The following is a 27,886-nucleotide window of genomic DNA, read 5'->3' on the forward strand; positions in this document are numbered from 1 at the left end:
TTTTAAAATTTATCCTTTCATGGAATTTTTCTACATATAAAATTTGCATTGAAACTTGCTTTGTCTAAAGTTGAAGGATGTATTTAATACTCCATTTATATGCAAACTCATGCAAGTGTGCCTTTAAAAAGATGGGCAATTCTTAGCAAAGTGTTAATAAACGAGCACAGAAAAATAAGTAATGCTATACTAAACTGCTAAACTGCAGAGCAGTAGAAATCATCTATCCTCTAAAAGGGAAAAGAGCAATAGAGAAGGGTATCAGTACAGCATAAAGAAGAGGAAAAAAGGTCTGCACACAGGGAAGCCAGAAAGTGCAGAAAAAATTTGCCATGGGAAAAGTGACCCTAAAGAGAGAAGTCACCAAACTAGTCCAGCATATCCAATCCAGCTGTTCCAGTAGTTCAGTCTGCCTATGCAGGTCCAGAATAGCGTGCTACCAACACTGGGGAGTCAGTATTATTTTACAAAGCTGAAAGTAATTTGTACAGGAATTGAAAGAAAAATGAGAGAACTCTCTCTACTCTGAATTTACTTCTGTGTGATTTACATCTATTTTTTGTTTACTCTATTACTGTAGACATTCAAAAATGTATCTCTTGAATGTATAGTCTACTTATGCTTAATCAGAAAGCAAATTATTTACTTATTTTCTAGTAAGATTTACACAATCCTAGTAGGCTGGAAGAATTCTTAGGGATCAGCAAAACAAAGTTTCATTTCACCTATGAGAAAACTGGATCCCAAGTACATGAATGGGTTCCTAAGGATATTAAGTAACTTGCCCAAGGTGACACACAGTTATTGATAGAGAATAGAACCAATCAACAGGCTCAAAATTCTGTGTCATGTCATTTTCTTACTTAAGGATATCAGCCGTATATAATCATTGCCAATATTTTATTCACCACACCTTATTGTGTTAAATAGTACCTTTAATTTTTACAACTATAAGAAATAAGTATTATTATCTGCATTTAAAAGTTCAGCAAGGGTTGGAGATGTAGCTCAGCGCTACAGCCTACCATGCACAAGAGTCTGGGTTCCATTATCTCCAGAACTGCAAAACTCAGTTAAGCAAAACAGAAATCACAATAGCAGTATGTGAAATGCGCAAGTCAGGGTTCAAAAATACATATATTTATTTGATTCAAAACCATCAACTTTTCAACTGTGCCTTATTACCTGGTCCAAAATGATAGCTTGTAATTTCTAAATATATCTGAATTTCAAACTAAAAAACTATACCTGAAGTTAAAATATTTTAACAACTTGGGCTGGAGATATATATAGCACAATTTGCAGAGTGTTTGTTTAGAATACACAAGGTCCTGGGTTAGATCCCCACCACTACAAAAAATAAAAATAAAAACATTTTAACATCTAAAAATCATGATGGCCTAATTTTCATTTTTCTTCTCAGTGTCAGTCATGTCTACTGAATTAAATGAAACACTGGCAAAAGAAAACCACAGCCACTTTGTAAAGTACAGAAATTCAAACAAAAACTTAAGAGTCATTAGACACATGTGTTTGCAATGGGAAAAACTAGATGGATCACCTCCCAAGGTTGGCATCCAATACATCTAAAATCCAATTCTGTCATCACTCTTAAAAAAGGCTCATGAAGTTAGACTTACATCAATAAAGTGTATTAAGAGCAATTTACAAAATCAGAATGACAATTTAATTATAAGAAAAAACAATATAACTAGAAAATTTCAGTCTGCAAGACTACTACATTTTCTCTCTGTAGACAAAATTACATGGGAAGTCAAGTAACAGAAGCTTGCTTGGTGATTAGAACAATGACAATAAGATGAATGGATGACTTCATGGCCATTCAGGTTAACAGGTTAAAAGACATTGGTTTAGGGCCGGGGATTTAGCTCAGTGGTTTCACCACCTGCTGCGCAAGTGCAAGGAACTGAGTTCCATCCCTGGTACCAAAAAAAAAAAGACATTGGTTTATTCATCTCCCCAACAAGAATAGTATTTTCAGTGGGATCAAAATACCAGCAGAATAGTTCTGCTGATTAAATTTCCTTCTCCTCTCAGTCACATATACAGCTCCTAAGTCTTCTCAAGAAATTCCTTGCCAAAGGAATTGATAGTGACTATTTTATTACTTTAGTGAAATTTATATATTTCTATCAGAATACAGTGACTGTCTTTGGTCTAGGAGCCATCTTGTTTTTTAAGGTTATTTTTACATTACCTTGATAAAAAACACAATGACTTCTCTGACTCAGAAGCCAATCTTATTTCCAAGTTCTTAGTAATGCCCTAAGACCTACTAATAGTAGAGTTAATATTTTAGTGATTATTTGTTAGATCTTAACACTAAGTGTTTTATATCTCATTTAATTTTTGCCACAACTCTTTATGGTAGATATTAGTTTCATGATACAGGGGAAGACATTAAAGTTTCAAAGAGAAAATCACCCCTAAGTCACATGGCTAGTAAGGGGAAAAAATAGAATTTGAATCCAGTCAGACTCCAGAGCTGATGTTCTATAATGATGTTTTATCATTGGTAATTCTGGTTCCTAATATTTACTGCATTTGAAGGTTAAAAAAAAAAAGTAAGCTTCAGAGAAAAACTATGTTTATTATTCTGTTATATTTTGTTATAAAATTTTGGGGTTTTTCATAAAATAAAGATATTTTGGGTATTATTCAAACTACTAAATTCTTTTAAAGATAAATGCAAGACAAGCTGCTAATATTAATTTATTCACTGAAGAAAAATTTATTGAGAGTCTACTATGTGCTTACTATGTGCCATCACTGTCCTCAGCAGTGATGAAAAAATGTCTCTGCTCTCTCAGAGCTTAATGTAGTTGGAGGGGAAGGTGGTGCAACAGAGATTATTAATAACTAGACAAATATAAATGGATGGCATTAAGAGGTACAAAAAAAAATAAAGCAGGTTAGGAAGGTAAAGTGTAAGGCAGAAGAATTATTTTAGCAAGTGAAGCCAAGGCCTTTCAAACTGGGTGACATTTTAAGAAGGTAAAGAAGCAAGCTAGGTAGGGAAGTGAAGGAAGGAAGACCACCCAGGCACCCACAACAAGGGCCTAGAGATAGAAAGATGGGGGAGAGGCCAGCAAGGCAGGAGCAAGGTACACAGGAAGGAAACCGCAGGTTGCAGGTGATGGCTGTGGAAAGGCTGCAGGCACCAGATCACACAGAGCTCTAAAAGGGTAGAGAACAGAAGGAGCAGTTACAAAGCTATTATGAAAAACCAAACCTACACAGATCATGGGTTGTAACAGTCATCACAGCGGAAGTTGTAAGAATTGGTGACTTTTTGCATGTATCAGGAAGATAGAATGATAGGATAAAAAGATTTCAATATAAAGAACTAGCTAAACACAAAATTTCTTTGTCCTTGTAGAGTACCTAGCTTCTCAAAGAATGAAGCAGAAGTACAAGATGATTTACATTCCTGCATTGTATTTCTTGAAAAGGAGAATGATATTATAAAATAAGATTTCAATATGTAGAACTCAAATATTAAAAACAAAATTTCCGTATCATCATACAGAATCAAGCATCCTAAAGAGTGAAACAGATGCAAAAGGCAACTTACTTTACTAGTCAGTGTATTTATTTCTTGGTCAGCTTTATGCAGTTTATTGACTAAGGAAGTATTTTGTTCATTGCTTGATTGTAGCTCTTTTTCCAAGCGTTCAGCCTGCAACTTGGCTGACTGTTTTTCAGCCTTTTATTAAAACAAAATATTTTAAAATTTGTCCATAATTTTTCACAATATATCAAAATAAAATAAGCATTGAAACTCATGTGTAACCATATAAAAAATTATTCAAAACTCCAACAACATTAATATGTACCAAAGTAACAAGAGTTTCTCAAAGCAACTGGCAGACTTCAAATGAAAGATATCTGCTCCATGGGGGCAGGTGTAGCTCAGCGGTAGAGCACCTGTCTGGCATATATGAGACCCTGATTCAATCCCCAGGAACCAAACACAAAACAAAACCCAAATAGATCTGTGTTTCAGGAAACATGCAACAAAGGTATCTGGGCAAACAATACATCAACAGCCACTATCAAAATAAACCTCACACACTTCTTTCATAAGAGAGAGTACTTGTGCCACTCCTTTGATAGCTATTTACTCCGAATGCTGACATGATTCAATTTCACATGGGGGGCAGGGGGAGGTCCCCGTCCACAGCAATTATGAAAAAGCTCATTAGAAGACAACAGAAGGCTCACAGACAGATATGAGAAGTGAAAATTGAAATTTCAAAATCAATGGAGATTTGTCTTAAAGGAGAGGTAGAGATAAGAATTCAATATTCTCAGCCAATGTGGAACCTTCTGAAGTATGGGTGAAGAAGCTCTTGATCTCATCACATAATTAAGATTGGGGGGGGTACCAGGGATTGAACTCAGGACTTTGCACTTGCAAGGCAGGTGCAGTGCCACTGAGGTAAATCCCCAGCTCATAATTAAGATTCTTAATAAATTCTGTAAGTTGTCAAAAATTTTCTTGTCAGTCATACTCAAAACACTCTGCCATTACAGAGAGAAAATAAAAGCTTTTTAAAAATACTTCTATTCAAAATAAAAACATTTTAGCATTTAAAAGATAAGCTAGTTTTTTAATATCTCATTTCCTACGTGTGCTAAATATAGTAAGAATTGTATTCAACAAATAATTCAGGAGGAAAAAGCTATTTTCTTCACATATAAAATTATGTTCTCTGGGCATAATGATAGCCAAAAAGTTGAAGAAAGAAATATTTGCTGTCATGTACTATTTTCATCTGACAAATGATAAAATTAAATACAGGCTCTTCTGAATATGCCACAAATGAACCATCTATCTTTTGTTATATTCAACTTGCCCTGAAAATAACCACTCCAGATGAACTCAATGAAAAGTTTCACAGTGAGACAACATACTGTATTCAACTGCAATCACCTCACTTACTCTGTCACTATGTAAATACATTAAGGACACAAGAATGGCAGCATAAAGTCTCACTCTGAACTGTCTCATGTCTAAGATGCAATGATATTCACAACTTTCATTCAGAAAACCAGCAAATACTGACAGAAGCTTCATGTAAAAAAGTTAAAAAAGTGACTTCTCTTCAAAATACATCAATGTACTCTTTGTACCAGCTTGCTGGTTGGAAAAAAAAAAATCACCATTTTGGATTTGGGTACTGGATTTTAATTACAAACTAGAGATAGTACCAAATCATTTCCTTCTAACTCAAGCCACTATTTCATCACTATTCCAGAAAAGGAAAACAAAACTTTAAATTTTACAAAATAAATCAAAACAATAAATTGGTCTATTTGCTGTTAGGCACATAATATAGGAGAAGTAACTGTGTCTGAGTAAGATGAAAATCAATAGTTTCCATAAGGCAATACTTCCAGAAGAACTTGGCTAACAATTAACTTTCTCTAATCAACTCAGGGAAATAATTCCATAAAAGTTTACTGTATGCAGTAGTAGTCAAGTTTAATTTTATTATTTTGGCAAGAAGCTATCATAAGGTATGTTAAATATGGTATTTCTGTTCAAATGGGACTTATGATTTTAAAGTTTCAAATATTGGGCCGGGGATTTAGGTCAGTGGTTTCACCACCTGCTGCACAAGTTCAAGGACCTGAGTTCGATCCCTGGTACCACAAAAAAAAAAAAAAAAAGTTTCAAATACCAGAAACAAAGTCTTGGTAAATAGGGAGCGGTGGAGGGGGTGAAGGGAGGGCAGGGGAATGGGGAAAAAAGAAGAACCAAGATAGATCATGTAAAGGTACAAAACCCAATTGGGGAAAAAAAAAAAAGTTTCAAATACCAGTGTAAGAAGTTTACAATCTTGAAAGAAATTTTCTTTTCTTTTTTTAGGGGGAGGGGGGCTTGATATGACTATGACTTCAGTCTTCAGAGATTCCAATATATTTGGGGGGATTTTACATATTCTATTTGGTGGCATTATAAGAGTTAAGCCATTTCAAGCAGGTGCTTGACTCTCAAAAGAATAAATATTCCCCTTATAAACATGGTACCATAGCTATTGCTTACGAATCAATAGCTTTCTTCTTTACAGAAAGAATACCTACTCCTGGGATTCTACAAATGCGTCAGCAGTAGACTGCTAAGCACACATTTATGCTCTAAAAATCAAAGCCTTGTCAATTGTGCTTTTAAAAACTATGCCCTACTCTTCTGGGAAGCAATTAAAACCTTACCTCCAGGGATCTGACTGTAGCCTGCATCTCAGCCAACTGCCGCACTTGTATTCTTTGGACATTTTCTACCTGAGCACCAGAATTCTCGTTTTCAGCCCTTAATTCTACTATTTCAGTCTCTAAGCCTTTTAATTTCTGACTCAAATGGGCTTTTTCTCGAAGAAGTTGCTCCACTCGTTTGCTGTCTCTTGTGAGATCAACACTAAGCAGCTGATTATGTAGTTCTTCTTTATCTTTCTCCAGTCTTGCAACCTAATAATTTGAAAGAAAGCACACAGCTTTAAATTATTGAATTTTCAGTCATGAACATATTTTATAAAACAGTAAATTAAAATTAAAAATGAGACAATACAAAAGCTCAGGTGGTGAAATGAAATAAAAAGGAAAAAAATGTAAAAGTCACATTCTTTATTCTCTACTCAGCATGACTCAAATTTGAGGGCAAGAACTTTACCCTATATCCCCCCACCTCTGTGGAGTCTAGCATAGGGCTTAATTAGTTGCTGACTAAAATTCAAAATTATAAATAATACTACAAAAACAATTATTAAACATACATCAAATATTTTAAAATTCATCAGAATATGACAGGAATTCATGTGAGACCAATCACTGACTACGCCTAAGCTTTTCCATACATGAAAGTAATTATTGGGGTGTTTATGTATCTATTTCAAGGCAACCAATTCATATAAAAGCTGCTTTCTGTGTGAATACATACAAATGTGATCAATGAAAAGTTTTTAAATGATAGCTGAGAGTTTATTAAGACCTTAGTTGTAATGGTGGCAGATTTCTTAGAATCATTACTCCAGGGTATATGTTAAAGTCACTGGGGAACTTGCAGAGCAGATACCAATACCATTCATCCTATCACTGCCAGACCCCATGGGCTTCTAAATCAGTGGGTTTCAAATGGTTTCCTAAAATCAGAGGCTCTTCAGAGGTTCCTTGTCTCTCGGGAGTGGGGAAGTGGGCAAAGCAATCAGGATAGAACTCATTCTTTCCATTTTGTGATTTCCCCAACTATCTTTATCCTACCGCCACTACCTCTACCACATCTCCCTGTTACCTTCCATTGGCTCCTTGTTTTGTTTTGTTCTGTTTTGCTGGCACTGCTGGGGATCAAGTCCAGGGCTTTATAAATGCTAGGCCAGTGCTCTACCACTGAGTTACACTCCCAGCCTGCATCAGCTCCTCTTTTAGTTTCTTTTTATGTATTGGGTCACCTCGTTTGACTCAAGTAGAGGATTCAGCAGTTTAAAAAAAATTAATAATTGGAAAGCATTGCTCTAATCAAGACCAGGGGCTACTGCAAGCCAGAACTCTGAAGGCTCAAAGTCAGACAGATCTTAACGGAATGCTCTGGAACCAAAGTGACCCAAGATTGCTCACAGAGCCACCAAGAGTCTAAAAAGTGTGAGACCTCTACCCCAGAGCAGTATCTGTTTTCCTAACCTGCAAAAAGGGAGACTGAATTGGATGCATTCTGAGATCGGTTTCACTACATAGCGACTCCAAGTTTGATTTTGGACACATTAAATTAAAGATGTCAACAAGGATAGGCAGAGCTATCTAGCAGGCAAATACATTTTTCCAGAAAATAAAATTTATCCTTGAAGATATCTATGGCATTTGGAGGTAAACCCTCAAAAAGCCCAGCTAATGGCTAGGGTTGCTGCTTAGTGGTAGAGTGTTTACAGCATGTGTGGGGCCCTGGGCCTGATCCCCAGCACTATAAGGTAAGGGGAAAGCCAACCAATTAATGTTGTCTAGCTCCTATTTTTCTTCCTATGCTTTTCAGGTAACCAGTACTCTTGGGTTTGGTCTCTGGCTACCTTTTATCCTCTTTTTCTTCAACTAGCTGTGTGACTCTGCACAAGTCATATTTTCACCCTGCCTAACTTTCAGTGCACAGGTTACGCTGCCTGATTCAGCTTTTGTATAAGGAAACTCAAACACAGTTTTTTATCTTTGATTTGGGTTTTGACAGTGCTGGGCTTGAACCCAGGGCCTTGTGCATGCTAGGCTAGCATACTATCACTGAGCTACATACCCAAGCCCCCACAATGAAGTTTTATTAGAGGTGTGGCAGCTCAGCTATGTCAGGAGTCAATGCGTAATGAAACTAAGGTTCAGAAATGACCTCAACTGAGTACTTATTATGGATCAAGTGCTAAGCTGAGCACTCTACATCAATAGTAACACTAATTTCTCTTGTAGTCTCCATTTTACAGACAGGGTCACACAGCTAGTTTTTGACCAGAATGCTGCCTGTGTTTCTGCTTTCTCCACAAGTTCTGCAGGGCATCTGGGTGATAGCTGAAATGACAGCTGAAGCTGTAAGACTGGATGACGGCTAGCTAATGGTAGTCAGGGTGAGTTTCCACATTTATGATTCTTAAACCAGAACTCACATCAAATCATTTCAACCAAAACTGATGATCACTGTTTTCTAATTTTGTATTCATTTACTTAGTCACACAATAGGTATTTACTGAGTACTTAGAAGTAGCTCACACTGTTTTAGGTAATAAGGATACAACCCAGCAGGCAAGCAAACACAAAACCTCCGCAGTGAGGAGCCTATTACTCTCAGTCACTGCCATGACTCTGCTTTTGTCTCATTCATCTGGGCCCAGGTCTTGGAAGCTCTCAGCTCTTTGCTTTTCCTCCACTCTTAATCAGATTCACATGTCATTTTCTTTGATGTTCTCCATTTGTTGTGCTCTCAGTCCTTCCTCTAAATTTCCAAAGGTCTTTCTCTGAATTTCTCTTCTATGACATTTATCCAAATCTGCCTGCATTGCAGTTATCTCCACATTTACTTTATTCTCTTTTAGAATAAAAACTTGCTTGACAGGTAAAACAATATATTAACCAATTTTATTTCCCAAAGGTGAAGTAGAGGAAATGGACAGAAACGGATCAGGGACTAAAAAGAGTGGTTGATTTTCTTTTCAAAGGATGACAGCACCACCCACATTCCCAAAGCATAGTTCCTCCACCTATCTTTGTTTTTATCTCCCTTATGATGCAGCACAGAGAATGGGTGAGCAAACAGTCTCTAGAATCCAACTTTCCTTTTTCTTTCAGTATTTTAAAGATACTGCTGTACTTCTAGCTGGTATTATTTCCAAAAAGAAGTATGCTATCATCCTCTTTGTTCTTCTATACAAAATGTCCTTGTCTCTCTCTGTGGTTACTTTTCTTTAAATTAAACCTTTTCTTTTCATATGATAAATCCATATGCAAGGACCCTGTGCACCTTTGACCCAGGTTCCCACAAAGGTAATATCTCTCTTCTATTTTCTATAAGACACTGTGTTAGTCACTTTTCTCTCATTGCTGAGACAAAATACTCGACACCCAGAGTTAAAGGGAAAAGGGTTTATTTAGCTCACGGTTTGTAGAGGTTTCAGCCAGTCCTTGGCTGGCTCCAAGGCCGAGCGGCACATGGCAGAGGGTCGTCACAGAGGAGAAACAGTTCTTGGTGCCCATAAGGTAGCAAAAGCAACAAGGGAACCTTAATAGAATCTCTCTGCCTCTTCTATCTTATCCAGACTACCGGGATTAGGGCAGTACCAAACCAATCAGCAAACTGGTTTAGTAATCACACGCCCATAATTCCAGCATCACACACTCTAGATTCAGTCACCTCTGAAAAAGCCACCTATGACCGCATGAGGCTTTGGGGGGACATCTAGACCCAAACCATAACAGAGGCTGAGTACAATTGGCCTTAATTTTTCTTTAAAGAATTTAGTAGAATTCTCTAGTGAAATTATTCTTTCTTGGACTTTTTAAATTTTAAATTCAAGGGCCAGAGATTTAGCTCAGTTGTTCTGCTACCTGCCTTGCAAGAGGAAGGTCCCGAGTTCGATCCCCAGAACCAAAAAAAAATTTTTTTAATTCAAAGGGTGGGAAGTATATAGCTCGTTGGCAGGGTACATGTTTGGCACATGCAAGGCCCTGGGTTCAGTCCCCACCATCAAAAATAAATTACAGATCAAATGTCCCTAATAGGTATAGGCCTCGTTCATTGTAGGTGAGTTGTGACGGTGTGTGCCTTTTGAAGAATTGATCCATTTCATCTACATTGTCAAATTTATGTAAGTAGAACTGGTCACAGGATTATCTTATCATCCTTTTAATGTATGCTAGGTCATGAGTGATACTCCCTGTTTCGTATAATTTATGTCTTTTTTTTTTTTTGGTCAATTTTCCTTTATTTTTTATTTTATTAGTACATGTTTGCAGTTCATGCAGTTCGCAATCATCTTGAGGTATGTACACTCCATGTACATACCACAGCTTGTTTCTTTTTTTATCCCTGTCCCCTTCCCTCTCCCTTCCTCCCCTCTCCTCCAATTCTCCTATCCCATTTTTCAGTCTTGTTGATATTATTAATCTTAGCTCATATATTATATGCTCATATGACATACAATGTTTACAGCAGTTGAGGTTATCAGGCTCCTATACATGACGTATCTTTACTCTGCTCATCTACCCTTCCCCACCTCCTTACCTCTTATGCCTTCTCCCTTGGATCATCTCCCTGTTGCAAGAGAGCCATCTCCTTGTCCCCTTCTACCTATCCCCCACCTTTTCTCTCAGTTTTCATAGAGGTCTGTCGGTTTTATTAATTTTTTCCAAGACCCAGCGCATTTCATTGACTTTCACAATTGTTTTTAGTTTCAATTTTATTACTATTTCTTTTCTGCTTGCTTTGACTTTGATCATCTTCTTCTAGGTTCCTGAGTTTGGAGCTTAGACTACTGACTTGATATTTTCCCTTTCTGATGCATTCATCTTAATGCTATAAATTTTCCTCTCAGCACATTGCTTTAGCTATCTCCTGAGAATTTTTAGATGCTGCACTTTCATTTTCATTCGGTCAATATATTTTTTTAAGATTTAATGAGTGCCTATAGTGTACATGGACCTTTACCAGACACTGAAATTTAGGCACAAGCCAGACACATGATCCCTGGCCTGGGGTACTGTATAATCTAATTAGTTTAACACAGATTAAAAACAGTAGACAGACAAATTACATGTTAATGCTTGGTTACTACAGTCAACATTGAAGAGCTGTAATTTAAGTAATCAAAATGGTATCTAATTCTAAAATCATTTATAAAATGTATTTGGCCTTGGAATCCACAGAACTTCAAACAAGCTAAGTTGCACTGCAGATAGTAAACAGTCACAAAGACACACACACCAAAACACTTTACAGCACTATGAATGACTTGCTATGTTGGATCTTGTTTTCTAATTATGGCTTGAAGCCTCTGTAATACTAATGTATCAGACAGAAGCATGTCATCTTGTTCTATCCAGTAAAATTTCAGTCCATTCAAGTACAACTTTATAGCTAATTTTCTTCTCTGGGACAATCTGCCTTTCCAGCCTTACTGGAAGGCTTCTGTTCAACACCCATGTTTTGGTCCTCAGCAACATCAGTGTCGAAGAGTCAAAACACTGGCCAATATTCTCACTGTCAACATCTCCACAGCCTTCTATATTCTGTAGAACTGTTGCTAAATTAACTGTTAAAATAGTTCCTTTATCTATATTCTTAACTGAATTTTCTTCACTGCCAGGGGAAAGTTTTCTCCATGCTTTGGTTTCAGTACTTGATTTTTATTAGGTTCTAAGCTCTTGATACCTCATAAATTGCATCCAACACTGCCGAGTTCTTCCAAAACATCTGTGGGTCAATTTCTTCATCCATATATTTTTGGAGAAGTCCTGCTTGGTAATATCTTTTTATTGTGGCTAAATACTCTTGGTTGATAGGTTGAATTAGACTTGTAGCATTTGGTACAACAATTATCCTGCCATTATCTGAACTCAACAGTTCTTCATTTGGATATGCTGGGGGAAAATCTAAAAGAAGCAATGCTTTTTCTAGAAGACTTTGGATTTCAAATGTTTCTGTACCCATGGCACTAACTACTATTTAAAAACAAACAAAAAAAGATTGTTCTATCCAGGTACCTTTTTGACTGAAATAAGTGACACGAATGTTTAAAAGGTAAAGGTCAGTTACTTTGAATGCACGGGGTCACTCTTTTTTTTTGCTTTCCCATAACACAAAGATTATGTTTGTGTAAGCTGGTGGCATTTGCACAACACATAATGATGACTCTGTCCCTGCCTGACCAATACACCAAAGTACTTTACTCAGTGTCAAGAATTAATGTCCTTGAATGTAGCCATTTCCAAAACAATCCAGTTTGATCAGCACCACAAATTTGTTCCGGTTGTAGATTCTCTCAACAAATTTCTGAAAGTTACCACAAAATTCACTGGCAGTAGTTTCATCTCTTTTTAATTTTGTTTCTTTATCAGCACCCTTTGGAATACCATGGCACTGCTTCAACTGAGTTAGCCAATCAGATGATACATTAAAATCACCTTCCAACTCCAAAGCATCCAAAAAGAACTTGGCTTGTTTTGTGTTCCAGACATTGGCATCCTTTCTGTTTCCTGTTAGTTAAACCCCTGTATCATGTCTCTGACAAGTTCCTCACTACATTGACGAATTTACACATTTACATTTGAACTGTCTGCATAGTTTATAATCCTTTCTTTGTTCTTTCTAACAAACTGTGGATTCACCAATTTCATATACCACAGGAAGGTGATTTCCTCAAGTTTTTAATAATGCCAAGCATGGCCATAATTGTCAATACCACACACTTATGTTTTCCCCACATTTTAAGTGGCTAATATTTTAGCTGATTACCAGAAGAAGATAATTAACAACTTAGATTTTTCTACAGAGAGACTAGAAAAATGAGATCTTGAGGTCACACTCCTCTGCCCCCTCAGATCCAGGTAAGGTCTAAATTACTCTCTTCACTTGCATTTTAAACTTTAAAAAGTTCATACAGTAAGGATTAGCTCCAATGAAGCCTATCTTCTTTCTTCTTTTTCAGTTTAAGGCCTTTTCATAAACTGTAATCTTACTGAAGGCTGGAAGTTGAACCAATACTACTCTACCACAGTCTCTAACCAGTACTACACTACCACAGTATCTAAAACAGTTCCACTGTACACTCAGTTTTTGCCATCACTGCAGGCAAAGTTCTTTGCTAAAGCCACTGAGACTCAGGCTGGAGTATTTTAGGAGATGAGCAAGGAAACAGTTCAAATCAAAAGACGACTTGCAGACTTGACACAGAGAAAAATATGATAAATTAATTCCCTATGTTGTCTCTGTCAGGCAGTGAACTGTAAGGAAAACTGTCTCTGCTAAGCAAAGGACCACTTGAGATTGCATGGGTGAGCGCCTATGAAAATCATAGTAAGCAAGTTAAGGCAAGCTGCACAGAAGTGAGAGGTGCAAAAACATGAAAGTCAGCAGGCAGAAAGCTCTACTTTACTGCACCACAAACATATTGGATGGATTTAGCAAATGAAACGGTGAAAGGTGGACAAAATGTGGTATCATATGATTAAAGCAAACATCAAAAAACATCACTGGTGGGAATCAGGACCCAAGGTAGAGACTATGAGGTGAAAGGCTGTGTGAAGATGTTACAGTAAGCCTGCTGAAGGATGACACTCCAGGGGCCAACAGAAGCAGTTCCTGTGGTGGCTGCACAGTACTTGGAGCCTCTGCAACCTCCTCAAATTAAGAGATGAGAGAAGCCATGATAGGGAGGGCCTGGAAGCTGGCAACGAGGATGTCACTGCCACAGACAGCCAACAAGCCAGCCAGCAATCTGCCCCTGGGTGCAGGGCACGCCAGTCCTTGGCTGCAGGCATCGCGCCTTGCTTCCTGCACAGTAGCCATACCTCCATGAGAGAATGTGGTCTCCCAAGGGGTCAGTGAATTTCTTTGACATGTAGTATCATGAAATGTTTTACACTGAAATATCCTTTTGACTCACACACTATTTGAATGCATCATTTCATTTCCAGATGCTTGGAGATTTCCTTGTTACTTTTCTGTTACTAATTTCTAGTTTGATTCTATTGTGGTCAGAGAACTCTATGTGACTTCAAATTTGTTGAGGTTTGTTTTCATTCTTTTTTTTGTTTTGGGGGGTTTTTTTGGTACTAGGGATCGAAATCGGGACCTTGCGCTTGTGAGGCAGGTGGCAGAACCACTGAACTAAATCCCCGACCCTGAGGTTTGTTTTATAGCCCAGGAACTGTCTATTGTGTGTACATTCAGCAAGCACTTTGAAAGAATGTGTTTGGATGCTCTTGTTGGGAAGAGTGTCCCATAAATGTTAAGTAGATTCTGTTGGTCATGTTGTTGAGTTTTTCTACATCCATCTGCTTGGCCTATAAAATGTTAAGATAGGGGTGTGAGGTCACCAACTGTAACTACAGATTTGTCTGTTTCTCTCTTTAGTTCTTTCAGTCTCTGCAGCTCTGTCTGACCCATACAAATTTAGTATTCCTCTCTTCTCGGTGGACTGACCTTTGTTCTGTCATTATGTACTATATACCATCAAATGGCAGAAATGAAGGAACCCAAGAGCACAGGGCTCACCTTCCCAGTCTGGGTAACATGTAAAAGTATCTATCTTCCTTTACCTCTCTTTGCCCTCTCTTTTTCATAATACTGTATATGACAGATTTTTCTTTGCTCCAGAATCTACTCCATCTGATATTAAGACAGCACCTCAAACTTTCTTTTAATTCATGGTTGCATAACACTGTATATCTTTTTCTACCCTTTTACTTACAAACCACCTATACTGTTATATTTGGACTTTCTAATAGACAGCATATAGTTATGTCTTTTTAGCTATTCTCCAAATTTACACCTACAACTTGTGTAGCTAGGTCACTTACATTTATTACAATATTAATATGTTAAGGCTGTAAATTTTTTTTCTATTTCTTCTTCTGTTTTTAGTTTCTCTGCTTTCTTTTTCCTGCCACCCTGCTGGTTGCTTGAACATTTTTCATGATTCAATTTTAATTTATCTGTAATGCTTCAAATGTACTTCCTTTTACAGTTTTCCTAGTGACTGCTCTAGGTATTACATTTGAACTTATCACAGTGCTCATTACTAGAGTAGGTAAAGTGTAGAAACTTTATCTCCTTTTATGCTCCTTTGTCCTGTTTGTAATTGTCTAAATATTTCCTCTATGTATACTTAGAACCACATTAGACTGAGTTGTGATTTATATTTCAACTGTCAAGTAAAATTTAGAAAATTCATGAGTCAAAGTAAAGCCTTTTGCATATACTCAAGGTTTTGTTTATCATGTTCTTTTATCCTTACTAGTATTTTTGGGTTCCTTCTTTTACAGGTTTTCTTTTTGTTCAGACAACTCCTGAGCACTCCTTTGGATTGGTCTATTGAAAAAAATCTCTGATTTTTCTTCATTTTAATGTGATTTCCCCTTTATTTTTGAAAAATATTTTTGTTGGATATTGGATTATGGGTTGGGCCAGGGATTTAGCTCAGTGGTTTTGTCGCCTGCTGCACAAGCGCAAGGACCCGAGTTCGATCCCGGGTACCAAGAAAAAAAGGATTATGAGTTGACAGTTCTTTTCTTCTGTTCTGGTACTTGATAATGTGTTCATGGCTTCTGTGGTTTCTGATGAGAAATCTGCTAGCTTTCTGTCACCAACCACTCCCCCCATAGGTATCATTTATCACTGCTTTTTAAGATGCTTTTTATCCTATACTTTTTTAAAGTTTTACTATGGTGTCTCTTGATGTAGATTTCTTTATATTTATCCTGTTTGGGATTTTCTCAGTTTCTTGAATCTGAGCATTATGCTTTTATCATATTTAGCAAGTTTTCAGCCATTATTTAAGTATTTTTTAGGCACTGTCCTCTTATCTTTTCAAGAACAAAAATCTTAGATGTTCTACTATGGTCTCATAAGGTCACTGAGAATCAATGTTAGTTCCTTTTTAAAATCTATTTTCTCTAGTTTTTCAGACTAGATAATTTCTAATATTTTATCTTCAAATTTACTATTTATTTTTGCCTCTATCCCTTCTATTCTGCAGTTGAGCCCAGCAACTGAGGTTTTCTTACCTTCACTGTATTTTTCAGTTCTAAACTTTCCAGTTTTTTTCCTTTCTATTTTTTCTACTTCACTGTTGAGCCTGTTTTGATTTTTTTCATTTGTTTAAGGCATATTTGTAATTGCTCAGTGAAAAACTCTCATCATAACTACTTCAAAATCTTTGTCAGACAATTCTAATATATCTATCATCTCAGCGCTGGTATGTCTTGGTGCCACATCTAGTTCTACATTTAGTTTTGGATCTTCCTGGCTTTTGTTAAGACAAGTAATTTAGTTAAAACTTCGGATATTTTGGAAATTATGAGACTGGACCTTATATAAAATGTCTGTTTTAGCTGACTTTTATAACATCACTATGGCAAGGGAAGGCTAATGCTGCCACCTTATTACTGCCAGAAGTAGTCTAGATTCCCCCTCTACTTCTGCTGACACCCAAGGACGGGAGGCTCCTCATGATCTCGTGCTGGCAGGAGTTGTTATTCCAGTCCCCATGAGAGCTCCACTGACACCTCTCTGGGTGGCAGGGGTAGGAGTGACATCTTACTGCTCCCCATATGACCTCCACCAACAACACAGGGCTGAGCAGTGATTTAAGCCCTGTCTCTTTGGTAGGCCTTGTCTGACATCACCCAAGCAGCACAGAGGCAGGGTACCTCATTACTGCGCGGTGAGGGAAGAAGCTCAGGCTCCCAGCATTATCTCCAGTGACATCATGGCAGGGAGCAGGATCCCTTGCTACTGCCCAGATGCGGACGTCTTAGAAAATATAGGCCCCGCAAAATGAATTAGGAAGTATTCCTTCTGAGTCTATTTTCTGGAAAAGATTACAGAAAATTGTTATAAATGCTTTCCTAAATATCTAGAAGAATTCACCAATGAAACCAATTACTGGCTGCTACTCATGTTTTATGGGTTGTAAGACATTGCATATTTTACATTTTTTCACTGTTGAGTTCTTTGTTTTCCTATATATACATTTGAATCTTTACTCTGGGATGCTGTCAAGATATTTAGAAATATTCTGATCTTTTCAAATCTTGCGGGCATACTTGTCAGACAGAACTAGGACTGCCTTTGGTCTACAGCTACTTCAGTGCACCACACAGTAGAATGTCCTTCCATTCCAGGATGTAGAAACATGAATTTTTGCCCAGTGCCATATGAGCACTGAAGATGATCTCACCTGACTCCTTTCCTTCTCTGGCCTTGTATATTTTGCTCACACACATGCACTAATCAGTACTCACCTGAACACTCTGCAGAAATCCAGAGTTCTCTAATACTCTCCTCTTTAAATCCTCATTGCCTTAGCCTCTAAATTCTGAACTTCAACTCCTCAACTCAGAGATCATGGGGCTAAACTTGCACAGTGGCCTAGAAACTCCCTCCAGAACATAGGATAGGCCAGTTATACAGCTCACCTCATTTGTTTTCCTTCCCTGAGAGGTCACTGCCTTCTGCTGCCTGTTTCCCAATGTCTAAAATCCACTGTTTCTTCCTATATGTTGATCCAGTTTTTAGATTGAGCCTCAGAGTAAGTCCATTCCCTATTATTCCATCATGGCCAGAAGCAAAACTCCCCAGGCTGCCTAGATTTGAACCATGGTTCTACCACATATTACCTATGTGACCCAGGGCCAGTCTCTCATTTATAAAAACAAAACAATGATTATCTAACTTCCAGGATTAGTGACAGGATTCAAAGAAATATGTTAATCAGCACTGTGATGAATACTGTCGCCCACTAATGGTAGTAGTACCATTAATTGCTTACTGATATCAACCATTATGGCAAAGATTTTACACATGAAATATGAAGTTTCTGGATCTTAGTTTTTCAAATTATTAGGTGAAGAGGTCTGCAGACTCTCTATCGAGGTCCCGAGTCGCATGGAACACACCGAATCACCCCACACCCCGGCAACAATCCACTAGACCCACCCCCTCCCCTGTACAGGCACCTGGTTCCACACTACAAAGACGCAGAGGACACCGGACCACCAGACCATGGTACTGAGTCCCGCTGACCCTGGCCCAGAGGTAGGGGGTTCTGAGCCACTGTCCCACTGCTCCTGGTCCAGAGGAAGGGGCTTCCTGGCCACCGTCCCTCTCGCTGCTCCCAGGGCAGAGGAAAGGGCTTTTGGGACACCTTCTGTCCAGCCGCTCCTGGCCCAGAGGAAGGGGCTTCCGGGCCACCATCCCTCCCACCACTCCCGGCCCAGAGGTAGGGGCTTCTGAGCCACCACTCCACTGCTCCTGGACCAGAGGAAGGGGCTTCCCAGCCACCATCCCTCCGGCTGCTCCCGGCCCCTGTCCCACCTCTCCCAGCTCAGAGGAGGTAACCCGTGCAGGTGCTAACAGCCCTCCACCCCAGTCAAAATGAGAAAACACTTAAATAAGTCTCAAAACCAGACTTCCAGATCACCTACAGCAACCCCAAAGGGAAATAAGATGGAACACTCTGATACTCAACCACCTGGACCCCATGAACTGGCAACAAAAGGGGATCTGGAAAAAATGAAATCAGAAATAATTTCTCAAAAAACAGGAGAAATTGTGCCCCTAGTGCAAGACATGATTAATAAATCTAGAGAGGAGCTCAGGAACATGATGGAATCCGAACATAGGAAACAAATGGAATCCACAAAACAGATGCAAATAGATTTCCAGGAGATGAAAAACTCCACTGAAAGTCTACACGGCAGAATGAGCCAATGTGAGGACAGAATTTCAGATATAGAAGATAAGATTGCAATTAATGACCAGGAAAAGAAAAATTGCTTCAAAATTATAAGGGAACATGAGAAATCAATCCAGCAGCTGCTAGATGATGCAAAGAAGAATAACATAAGACTGATTGGAGTCAATGAAGAAACAGGAGAGAGTGCAGATGACATAAAAAATCTCTTCACAGAAGTAATGGCAGAAAACTTCCCAAGCAGGGGAAAAGAGCTTGACATACAGATAAGTGAGGCATATAGGACTCCAAATAGCCTTGATCAAAAAAAAATCTACACATAGGCATATAACTGTCAAGATTCCAGAAACTCAACAGAAGAACAAAGTTCTCCAAGCAGTCATAGAAAAGAAACAAATCACATACAAAGGAAAGCCCATCAGAATCACAGCAGACTTCTCAACTCCAACCCAAGAAGAGCTCGGAGTGACATATTCCAAGCCCTAAAAGAAAACAGCCTCCAACCCAGATTGATGTACCCTGCAAAACTATCTTTTAAAATGGATGGAGAAATAAGATACTTTCATGACAAAGAGCAACTTAGGAACTTCGTGAATACCAAACCAGCACTCCAAAGAATTTTACACAATAACCTAGGAACAGACATTGAGGATCACAACCCCAGGAAGCCAAGTACAATGAACCCATCTGGCATGACAAGAAATTAAATGGAAAGGGGGAGAACCCAACAAAAAGAAAAAGTCATGGCAATGACAAGTCAATACGTTTCAGTTATAACCATCAATGTTAATGGTCTCAATTCACCAATCAAAAGAAATAGACTGGCAGAATGGGTCAAGTAGCAAAATCCAACAATATGCTGCATAAAAGAAACACACTTAATTCAAAAGGAAACTCATAGACTGAAAGTTAAAGGGTGGAAAACAATACTCCATGCGACAGGAACCCAAAAAAAAGCAGGAGTATCCTCTTTGCAGATCAAGTAGATTTCAAACCAACACTGATTAAGAGAGATGAAGGACACTACATCCTTGTCAAGGGAAGAATCCAAGAGGAAGAGATGACAATCATAAACATCTATGCACCAAACACTAATGTGCCCAACTATATAAAACAAATACTAACTGACATGAAAAGTCATATATGCACTAATACAATTGTAGTGGGGGACCTCAACACTCCACTGTCACAAATAGATAGGTCAACTAGACAAAAAATAAGTAATGAAATACTAGAACTCAATCGAACTCTTGAACAAATGAACTTAACAGATGTTTACAGAGTCTTCCACCCCACAAAATCAGAATACACATTCTTCTCAGCTGCACATGAGTCATTCTCAAAAATAGACCACATACTCACTGATAGAACATGTTTAAGTAAGTGCAAAGGAACTGAAGTTATCCCCTGTATATTATCAGACCATAGTGCGATGAAATTGGAGATCCATAGCAAAAGAATCTCAAAAAATTTCATCAACACATTGAAATTGAATAACACATTTCTGAACAACCAATGGGTCACAGAGGAAATTAAAGAAGAAATCAGACAGTTCCTTCAATTAAATGACAATGACAATACAACATGTTGTATTGTTGACAATACAACAGAATCTATGGGACACAATGAAAGCAGTCTTACAAGGGAAATTCATAGCAGTGAATATGCATATTAGGAAAACAGAACAAGCCCAATTAAACAACCTGATGCTGTACCTCAAGCTTCTAGAAAAAGAAGAACAGGACAACCCCAGAGCTCATACAAGGGAGGAAATTTTAAAGATCAGAGGAAAAATCAATGCAATGGAGACTAAGAGAACAATACAAAAAAATCAATGAAGCCAAGACTTGGTTCTTCAAAAGAATCAACAAAATTGATAAACTCTTAGCCAACCTTGTCAGAAAAAGGAAAGAAAAGGCCCAAATCCATGCAATTAGGAATGAAAAGGGTGAAATTACAACAGACCCAGCAGAAATCCAGAGGATCATCAATACCTACTTCCAGAACCTATACGCCAATAAGATGGACAACACAGAAGAAATGGACAGATTCCTAGATACATAGGAATTACCAAAGTTGAACAAAGAAGACATAAAAATTCTGAACAACCCAATATCAACCAATGAAATTGAAAATGTAATTAAAAACTTATCAACTAAGAAAAGCCTGGGCCCTGATGTCTTCACTGCTGAATCCTACAAGACATTTAGAGAGGAACTGCTGCCACTAATGTTTAAACTCTTCAGTGAAATTGAAAGGGAAGCAATACTCCCAAATTCATTCCTGGAAGCAAGCATCACCTTGATCCCCAAAGCAGAGAAAGACCCAACCAAAAAGGAGAACAATAGGCCAATCTCACTAATGAACATAGATGCAAAAATCCTTACTAAGATAATGGCAAACAGAATGCAGAAGATCATCAAGAAGATCATACACCCTGATCAAGTGGGATTCATCCCAGGGATGCAGGGATGGTTCAATATATGAAAATCAATCAATGTAATACACTATATCAAAAGAACCAAGGACAAAAACCATATGATTATCTCCATAGATGCAGAAAAAGCATTTGACAAAATCCAACACACATTGACGATAAAAAACCCTACAAAAAATTGGAATAGATGGTCTCTACCTCAAACTGATAGAAGCCATCTATGAAAAACCAACAGCCAATATCATACTAAATGGTCAAAAACTGAAATCCTTCACGCTAAAATCAGGAACAAGACAAGGATGTCCACTATCACCATTCCTGTTCAATATAGTTTTGGAAACATTAGCCACAGCAATTAGACAAGAGAATGAAATAAAAGGAATAAAAATAGGAAATGAAGAAGTCAAATTGTCATTATTTGCAGATGACATGATACTCTATATAGAAGACCCCAAGAACTCCACCAAAAGTCTTCTAGACTTAATAACCAAATTCAGTCAAGTAGCTGGTTACAAGGTCAACACACAAAAATCAATAGCTTTCCTCTACACCAATGACAGACTCACTGAGAGAGAAATAGGGCAAACAATTCCCTTCACAATAGCATCCAAAAAACTGAAATACCTAGGAATCATCCCAACAAAAGAAATCAAAGACCTCTTCTCTGAAAGCTATGGCACTCTGAAAAGAGAGATTGAAGATGATATCAGAAAATGGACAGACATCCCCTGCTCCTGGGTAGGAAGGATTAATATAGTGAAAATGGCCACACTTCCAAAACTGCTATATAGATTTAATGCAATTCCAATTGAGATCCCAGCAGCATACTTCATGGACCTTAAGAAAACAATCCAAAAATTCATTTGGAACAAGAAGAGACCCAGAGTAGCAAAAGCAATTCTAGGTAACAGAGACATGGCAGGGGGTATCACAATCCCCAACCTGCAACTCTACTACAAAGCTACTGTGGTAAAAACAGCATGGTACTGGCAAAGAAACAGACCTGAGGACCAGTGGAACAGATTAGAAGATGCAGAAACAACGCCAGACACACTCAGCCATCTCATCTTTGATAAAGGAGCCAAACACCCTCACTGGAGGAAAGATAGCCTCTTTAAGAAATGGTGCTGGAAAAATTGGGCTTCAACTTGCCAAAGATTAAAACTAGACCTATATCTCTCACCATGCACTAAACTAAAATCAAACTGGATTAAAGATCTAAATATTAAAATAGAAACTCTGAACCAGTTGGAACAGAGGTTAGGTAGAACCCTTGAAGACATTGGTGTAGGAAAAGACTTTATGAACAAAACCTCAGTTGCCCATGAACTAGCACAAACAATCAACAACTGGGATCTCTTCTTATTAAAAAGCTTCTGCACAGCAAGAGAAACCACCAGCAGTGTGAAGAGACAACCCACTATGTGGGAAAAAATGTTCACCTGCTCTTCCTCAGACAAAGGTCTACTATCTCGAATCTATAAAGAACTTAGAAAGATCAGACCTCCAAAATTTAAAGACCTAATCCGAAAATAGGCATCTGAAATGAACAGACATTTCTCAGACAAAGAAGTAGAAATGGCAAATAAATACATGAAAAAATGTTCAACATCACTGGTCATTCGAGAGATGCAAATGAAAACAACGCTGAGATTTCACTTCAGTCCAGAAAGAATGGCTGCTATCATGAAATCAACCAATAACAAATGCTGGTGGGGCTGTGGGGAAAGAGGAACCCTGCTCCACTGCTGGTGGGAGTGTAGACTGGTGCAAGCACTGTGGAAATCAGTATGGAGATAACTCAAAGAACTAGGACTGGAAGTCCCATTTGACCCCGCTATTCCATTGCTGGGGATCTTCCCCAAAGAATTAAAGGAATCATACCACAGTGATATATGTGCGCTCATGTTCATAGCAGCACAGTTTGTAATAGCTAAAACTTGGAAACAGCCCAAATGCCCATCAACTGGAGACTGGATAAAGAAAATGTGGGTTTTTTATAAAATGGAGTACTACTCAGCCATAAAAAATGAGAAATTAGAGACATTTATAGCTAAGTGGATGCACATTGAGGCAATACTCTTAAGTGAAATAAATAGGACACACATGTGTAAATACTGAATAGTTTCTCTGGTGTGAGAAACTGAAAGTGTAAATAAGGACTAAAATGTATAATAGGTAATGTGAAATAGGAAGAAAAGGGGCAAAGGGGAAGGAAGTGGGAGGGCTAGGGGAAAGGATAGAAGGAAATAGGATTAATATGAGAAAATGGAAAAATAGGAACAAAATCTTTGTAAATAGGGAGGAATGGAGGGGTTGAAGGGAGGGCTGGGCAAGGGTGAAAAATAAGAACCAAGAGAGACTATGTAAAGGTACAAATTTCCAATGATGAATGTCATTATATTGTATATCTAAAATGCACCAATGATTAGAATGAATAATCGATAATGGAAAATAGGAAGAAAAGGTCCAAAGGGGTAGGGGTAGTGGGAGGGGCAGGGGAAAGGAAAGAAGGGAAAGGAAAAATGATGAGAAATGGAAAAAATGGAAATAAAGTCTTTGTAAATAAGGAAGGGTGGAGGGGGTGGAGGGCTAGGAATGGGGAAAAAATAAGAACCAAGATGCATTATGTAAAGGTACAATTCCCAATGAGAAATGTAATTGTGTTGTATACCTACAATGTACCAATAAAAGAATTGAATTTAAAAAAAATTACTAGATGAATTCTTTTTTTTTTTTTTTGAGACAGGGTCTTTCTGTGTAGCTCAGACTGGCCTCGAACTGGTGGCATTCCTCCTGCCTCAGCCTCCCGAGTGCTAGGATTACAGGCATGTGCCCACCATGCTTGGCTAGATGAATTATTTTTTTTTTTTTTTTTGGTACCGGGGATCAAATTCAGGTCCTTGTGCTTGCGCAGCAGGAATTCTTTATATTTTTAAAAAAATAATAACATGACCCCTATTACATTGGCTTTTCCCTTTTATGTACTATAATTTATTTTTCTGCAATTAATGTTTTATATTAAAACATTTTATTATTTACTTATATTGACAATATATCATTTATATTACTTAAAGTTCATATTTTAATCTAATTTTGGAAGTTACCATCTCATGGGGGGAAAGCAGTTCTTAAAAACGCGTATCTGGGGCCGGGGATTTAGCTCAGTGGTTCCACTGCCTGTCCAGCAAGCACAAGGACCTGAGTTCGATCCCTGATACCCCCCCCCCCAAAAAACCACGTATCTGCCCCCAGAATAGTTATAGAAGATTAAAGGAGGGGATAATAGGCATTGTTGGGAATAAGGCAACATTCACCGTCTTTAAAGAATTTTACTCAGATGAAATAAAATAAGAATAAAACACATGCTTTCCTCAGGTCACAAGAGTTACCCTTAGTCATGCAGTTAGTGGGAAAAAGTCAACTACAACTAATTTTTAAAAGCCAGAGAACAGAACCTGTCAGTCAAACATTCTGAATGCTAGGAGCAAGATGAAGCTAGAGAAGGCACACAATGTAATGAGAGAAGCTCTCAAATTGTTGGGGTTTTTTTGGTACCGGGGATCAAACTCAGGACCCTTCGTTTGTGAGGCAGGCGGCGGCACCACTGAACTAAATCCCTGGCCCTCAAATTCTCCAAAGTAGCTACTGTGAATTAGATACTTTCAAAAGTACTTGCTTCATTTTAATTTATTAAACCTTCACAACCGCATTATAGTACTATCTCTGGCACCATGTTATAAATGAAAACACTGATGCACATGGAAGTCAATGCTCCAGGTTACACTAAATAAACATTTGAAACCTTTGAAAAATTTTTACATAAAATTTTTGGATTGTGAGATACAAACTTCATCCTAGCACAAAAATCTTCAATGAGTAAAATTTCACAAATTTCTTCTAAAATGCTACCAAAATCAATGCCAGAGAATTCCCACTGTGAAGTAATTTTATTTTAATTTGGGAGACTTCTGTCTAATTTCACGTGATTTAGAGTAATCTAAGAAGAGAACTTGGAATGTTTTAGACAAAGGAACCATCTGGTACTAAAGCAAGACTTCTAATTAGAACTTCAGAACCTACCAGGACAAAAATAAAAAGTATTTTGAGAGATTTCCTGATGTATATTGATGATAATATCAGGATAAAGATCAGAACCAAAAGCACATTAGCAGTTTTGTGTTACTAGTAATATAAGATAAAAATATTTAGCATTCTCAAGGAACCAGGAAGGTACAAACTTTGGCTTCTCGCTTGAGTCAAGAATGACAAAAGCCTCATCCATTTAAGGAGCACGTTGGGTTAGTCTGGCCCTTGTTCCCGACTGGGTACCAGCTTCCTTCATCAGTGCAGGTGACAGCGCTGGAGGCCAGCGAAAGGAGGGATAGACTTAGAGGAATTTTACAGGTCTGTTCTTAGCACTGCCCAAGGCTAGAAAAGTTGGGAGCTAGAAACTGAACAGACTGGAACTAGAAGTAACTGCATTCAAAGAGCAATAAGCAGGAGAAAAGGAGGGAGGGAGGGAGGGAGGGAAGGAAGCAGACAGACAAAAAATGAAACTGTCAAAAAACCAGAAAACAAGAATTAGCCAAAGCTTGAGGAAGAACCAAAGTCTAGAGAATAGCCAGGGGAGGAGAAAAAAGTAGAAGAACCCTTTAGAGAAAGGCTAATTCAGTCTCTCCAGGAATTTAAAGAAGACATACACAATGAGCATTTAAGCAACAAAGATAGTTTTTCAAGAAGCAGTGGACGAAAGAGGTAAGAAGCATAAGAAACAAACATACAGGGAAGCACTGGAAGGTTAATCGAAACCATCCTTACCCTTATTTAAGGTAGTTTACTTTGATTCCCATTTTATCTGATATTAACATTGTTGTATCACTTTCTTTTTATTAGCATTTTCCTGATATATCTTTGCCATCTTTCTACTTTTAACCTGTTGCTGTCGGTGGTTTTAGGTGTATCTCAAGTTAACTACATCTCATTTTTTATTGTATTTTGAACCAATCTACAGGTTTCTTTCTCTTTTTTTGGTAGCAGGGATTGAACTCAAGACCCTGCGCTTGCCAGGCAGGTGCGGCACCACTGAGCTAAATCCCCAGGCCTACAAGTTTCTTTAAATATGAGAGTTTTATTCACTTATTAAAAAAAAAAAAAGGGTTCCTGATCTGATAAAAATGAAAAAAGGTTACTAGGTCATATATAAATATCATATTCTGGAAAGGTCAGAATACATGTGTATACTGTGTACATGTATATAAAACCTTGTGAAGGATGAATGAAACACACAGTCTCAGTGGTGGGATTATGAATGATTTTTCTTTAACTTATTTGATTTTCCATATTCCTAAAATGAACATACATTATTGTTGCTAAATACAGTAAGTTTTATAACTAAAAAAGAAAAAAAAGAAAGAAGAACATGACGGTCGGGCACAGTGGCACACACCTGCAATGCCAGGTGCTCCAGAGATGGAAGCAGGAGGATCACAAGTTTGACGCCAATCTGGGCTACTTGAGACCCAGACTCAAAATTTAAAAATGTTTTAAAAAGGGATGGGTCCGTAGTACTTGCCTAGCATGTGCAAGACCCTGGGTCTAATCCCTAGAACCACAGAAGAAAAAAAAAGAGAGAGAGTATCACAAAAGAATCTTATGACCCTGTCACTGTATGGTCACTTGGTTTATATCTGTTGTACTCCTTGCTCCTCTCTCCTGAGACTTTAATACTTCTCCACTGAATTACTGCTGGCATACTTTTATTCAATCAGGCTAGCACTATAATCACTTGTACCAACAACTTTGTATTTCTTGCTCTTCATTACTATTTTCAGAATACAAAATTAAAAGTCCTAAAAATGGCATGAAAACACAGTACTCTCATGTTTGAGTGATTCTAAAACATTAGCTTTTCATCTGTAAGAAGTCTGAGATTTGATATATTCACACAGCCAAATCCAATGAGAAAGCATAACTTTTTCATAAAATGAAGATATCTTCTTTCATGTATTATTTCATATATTCTTTTAGTTCAGAATATCATGAGGGATACGTGAATTCTTAAGAGTTCTCCTGAAGAAAACTTTAAAAACTTACTAAAAAATTCTGCTCAGAACCACCACAACAAAGAATATTCACTTACTTACATCTGTAGAAGCAAAACTGACCTAGTAATATTTGAGGACTTAATTAATGCAAGAAAATCCAACTAAAGGCAAACCTTGAAGATACCAAGGTTTCAGTTCCAGACCATCACAGTAAAGCAAATTATCCTAATAAAGCAAGTCACATGAATTTTTTTGGTTTCCCAATGCAAATAAAGTTAAAGTTTCAACTTTACCTAGTCTACAAAGTATGTAATAGTATTATAAAGTAACATATCTTAATGAAGAAACACTTTTCGCTAAAAAAAAATGCTAACATTCATCTGAGCCTTCAGTGAATTATTGATTCAGTGAATCTTTTTGCTGGTAAAGGATTTTGCATCAAT

General features: G+C 37.8%; 1 protein-coding gene across 2 annotated transcripts in view; it reads right to left on the reverse strand.

Moving 5' to 3' along the window:
• Positions 1-27,886, reverse strand: part of Cep83 (centrosomal protein 83) — a 140,644-nt gene that overhangs the window by 59,219 nt on the left and 53,539 nt on the right. For both annotated transcript variants that reach the window (XM_087192805.1, XM_021258466.2), the window contains exons 6-7: positions 6,241-6,492; positions 3,596-3,727 (exon numbers count right to left, since the gene is read on the reverse strand). In XM_087192805.1, coding sequence (XP_087048931.1) covers positions 3,596-3,727; positions 6,241-6,492 — 384 coding nt within the window. The remainder of the gene's footprint in view (positions 1-3,595; positions 3,728-6,240; positions 6,493-27,886) is intronic.

This window comes from Heterocephalus glaber, unplaced genomic scaffold, assembly GCF_053883595.1.
Source record: "Heterocephalus glaber isolate CG9 unplaced genomic scaffold, H.glaber_assembly_v1.0 deba00001572, whole genome shotgun sequence".
NCBI classification, from domain to species: Eukaryota; Metazoa; Chordata; class Mammalia; order Rodentia; family Bathyergidae; genus Heterocephalus; species Heterocephalus glaber.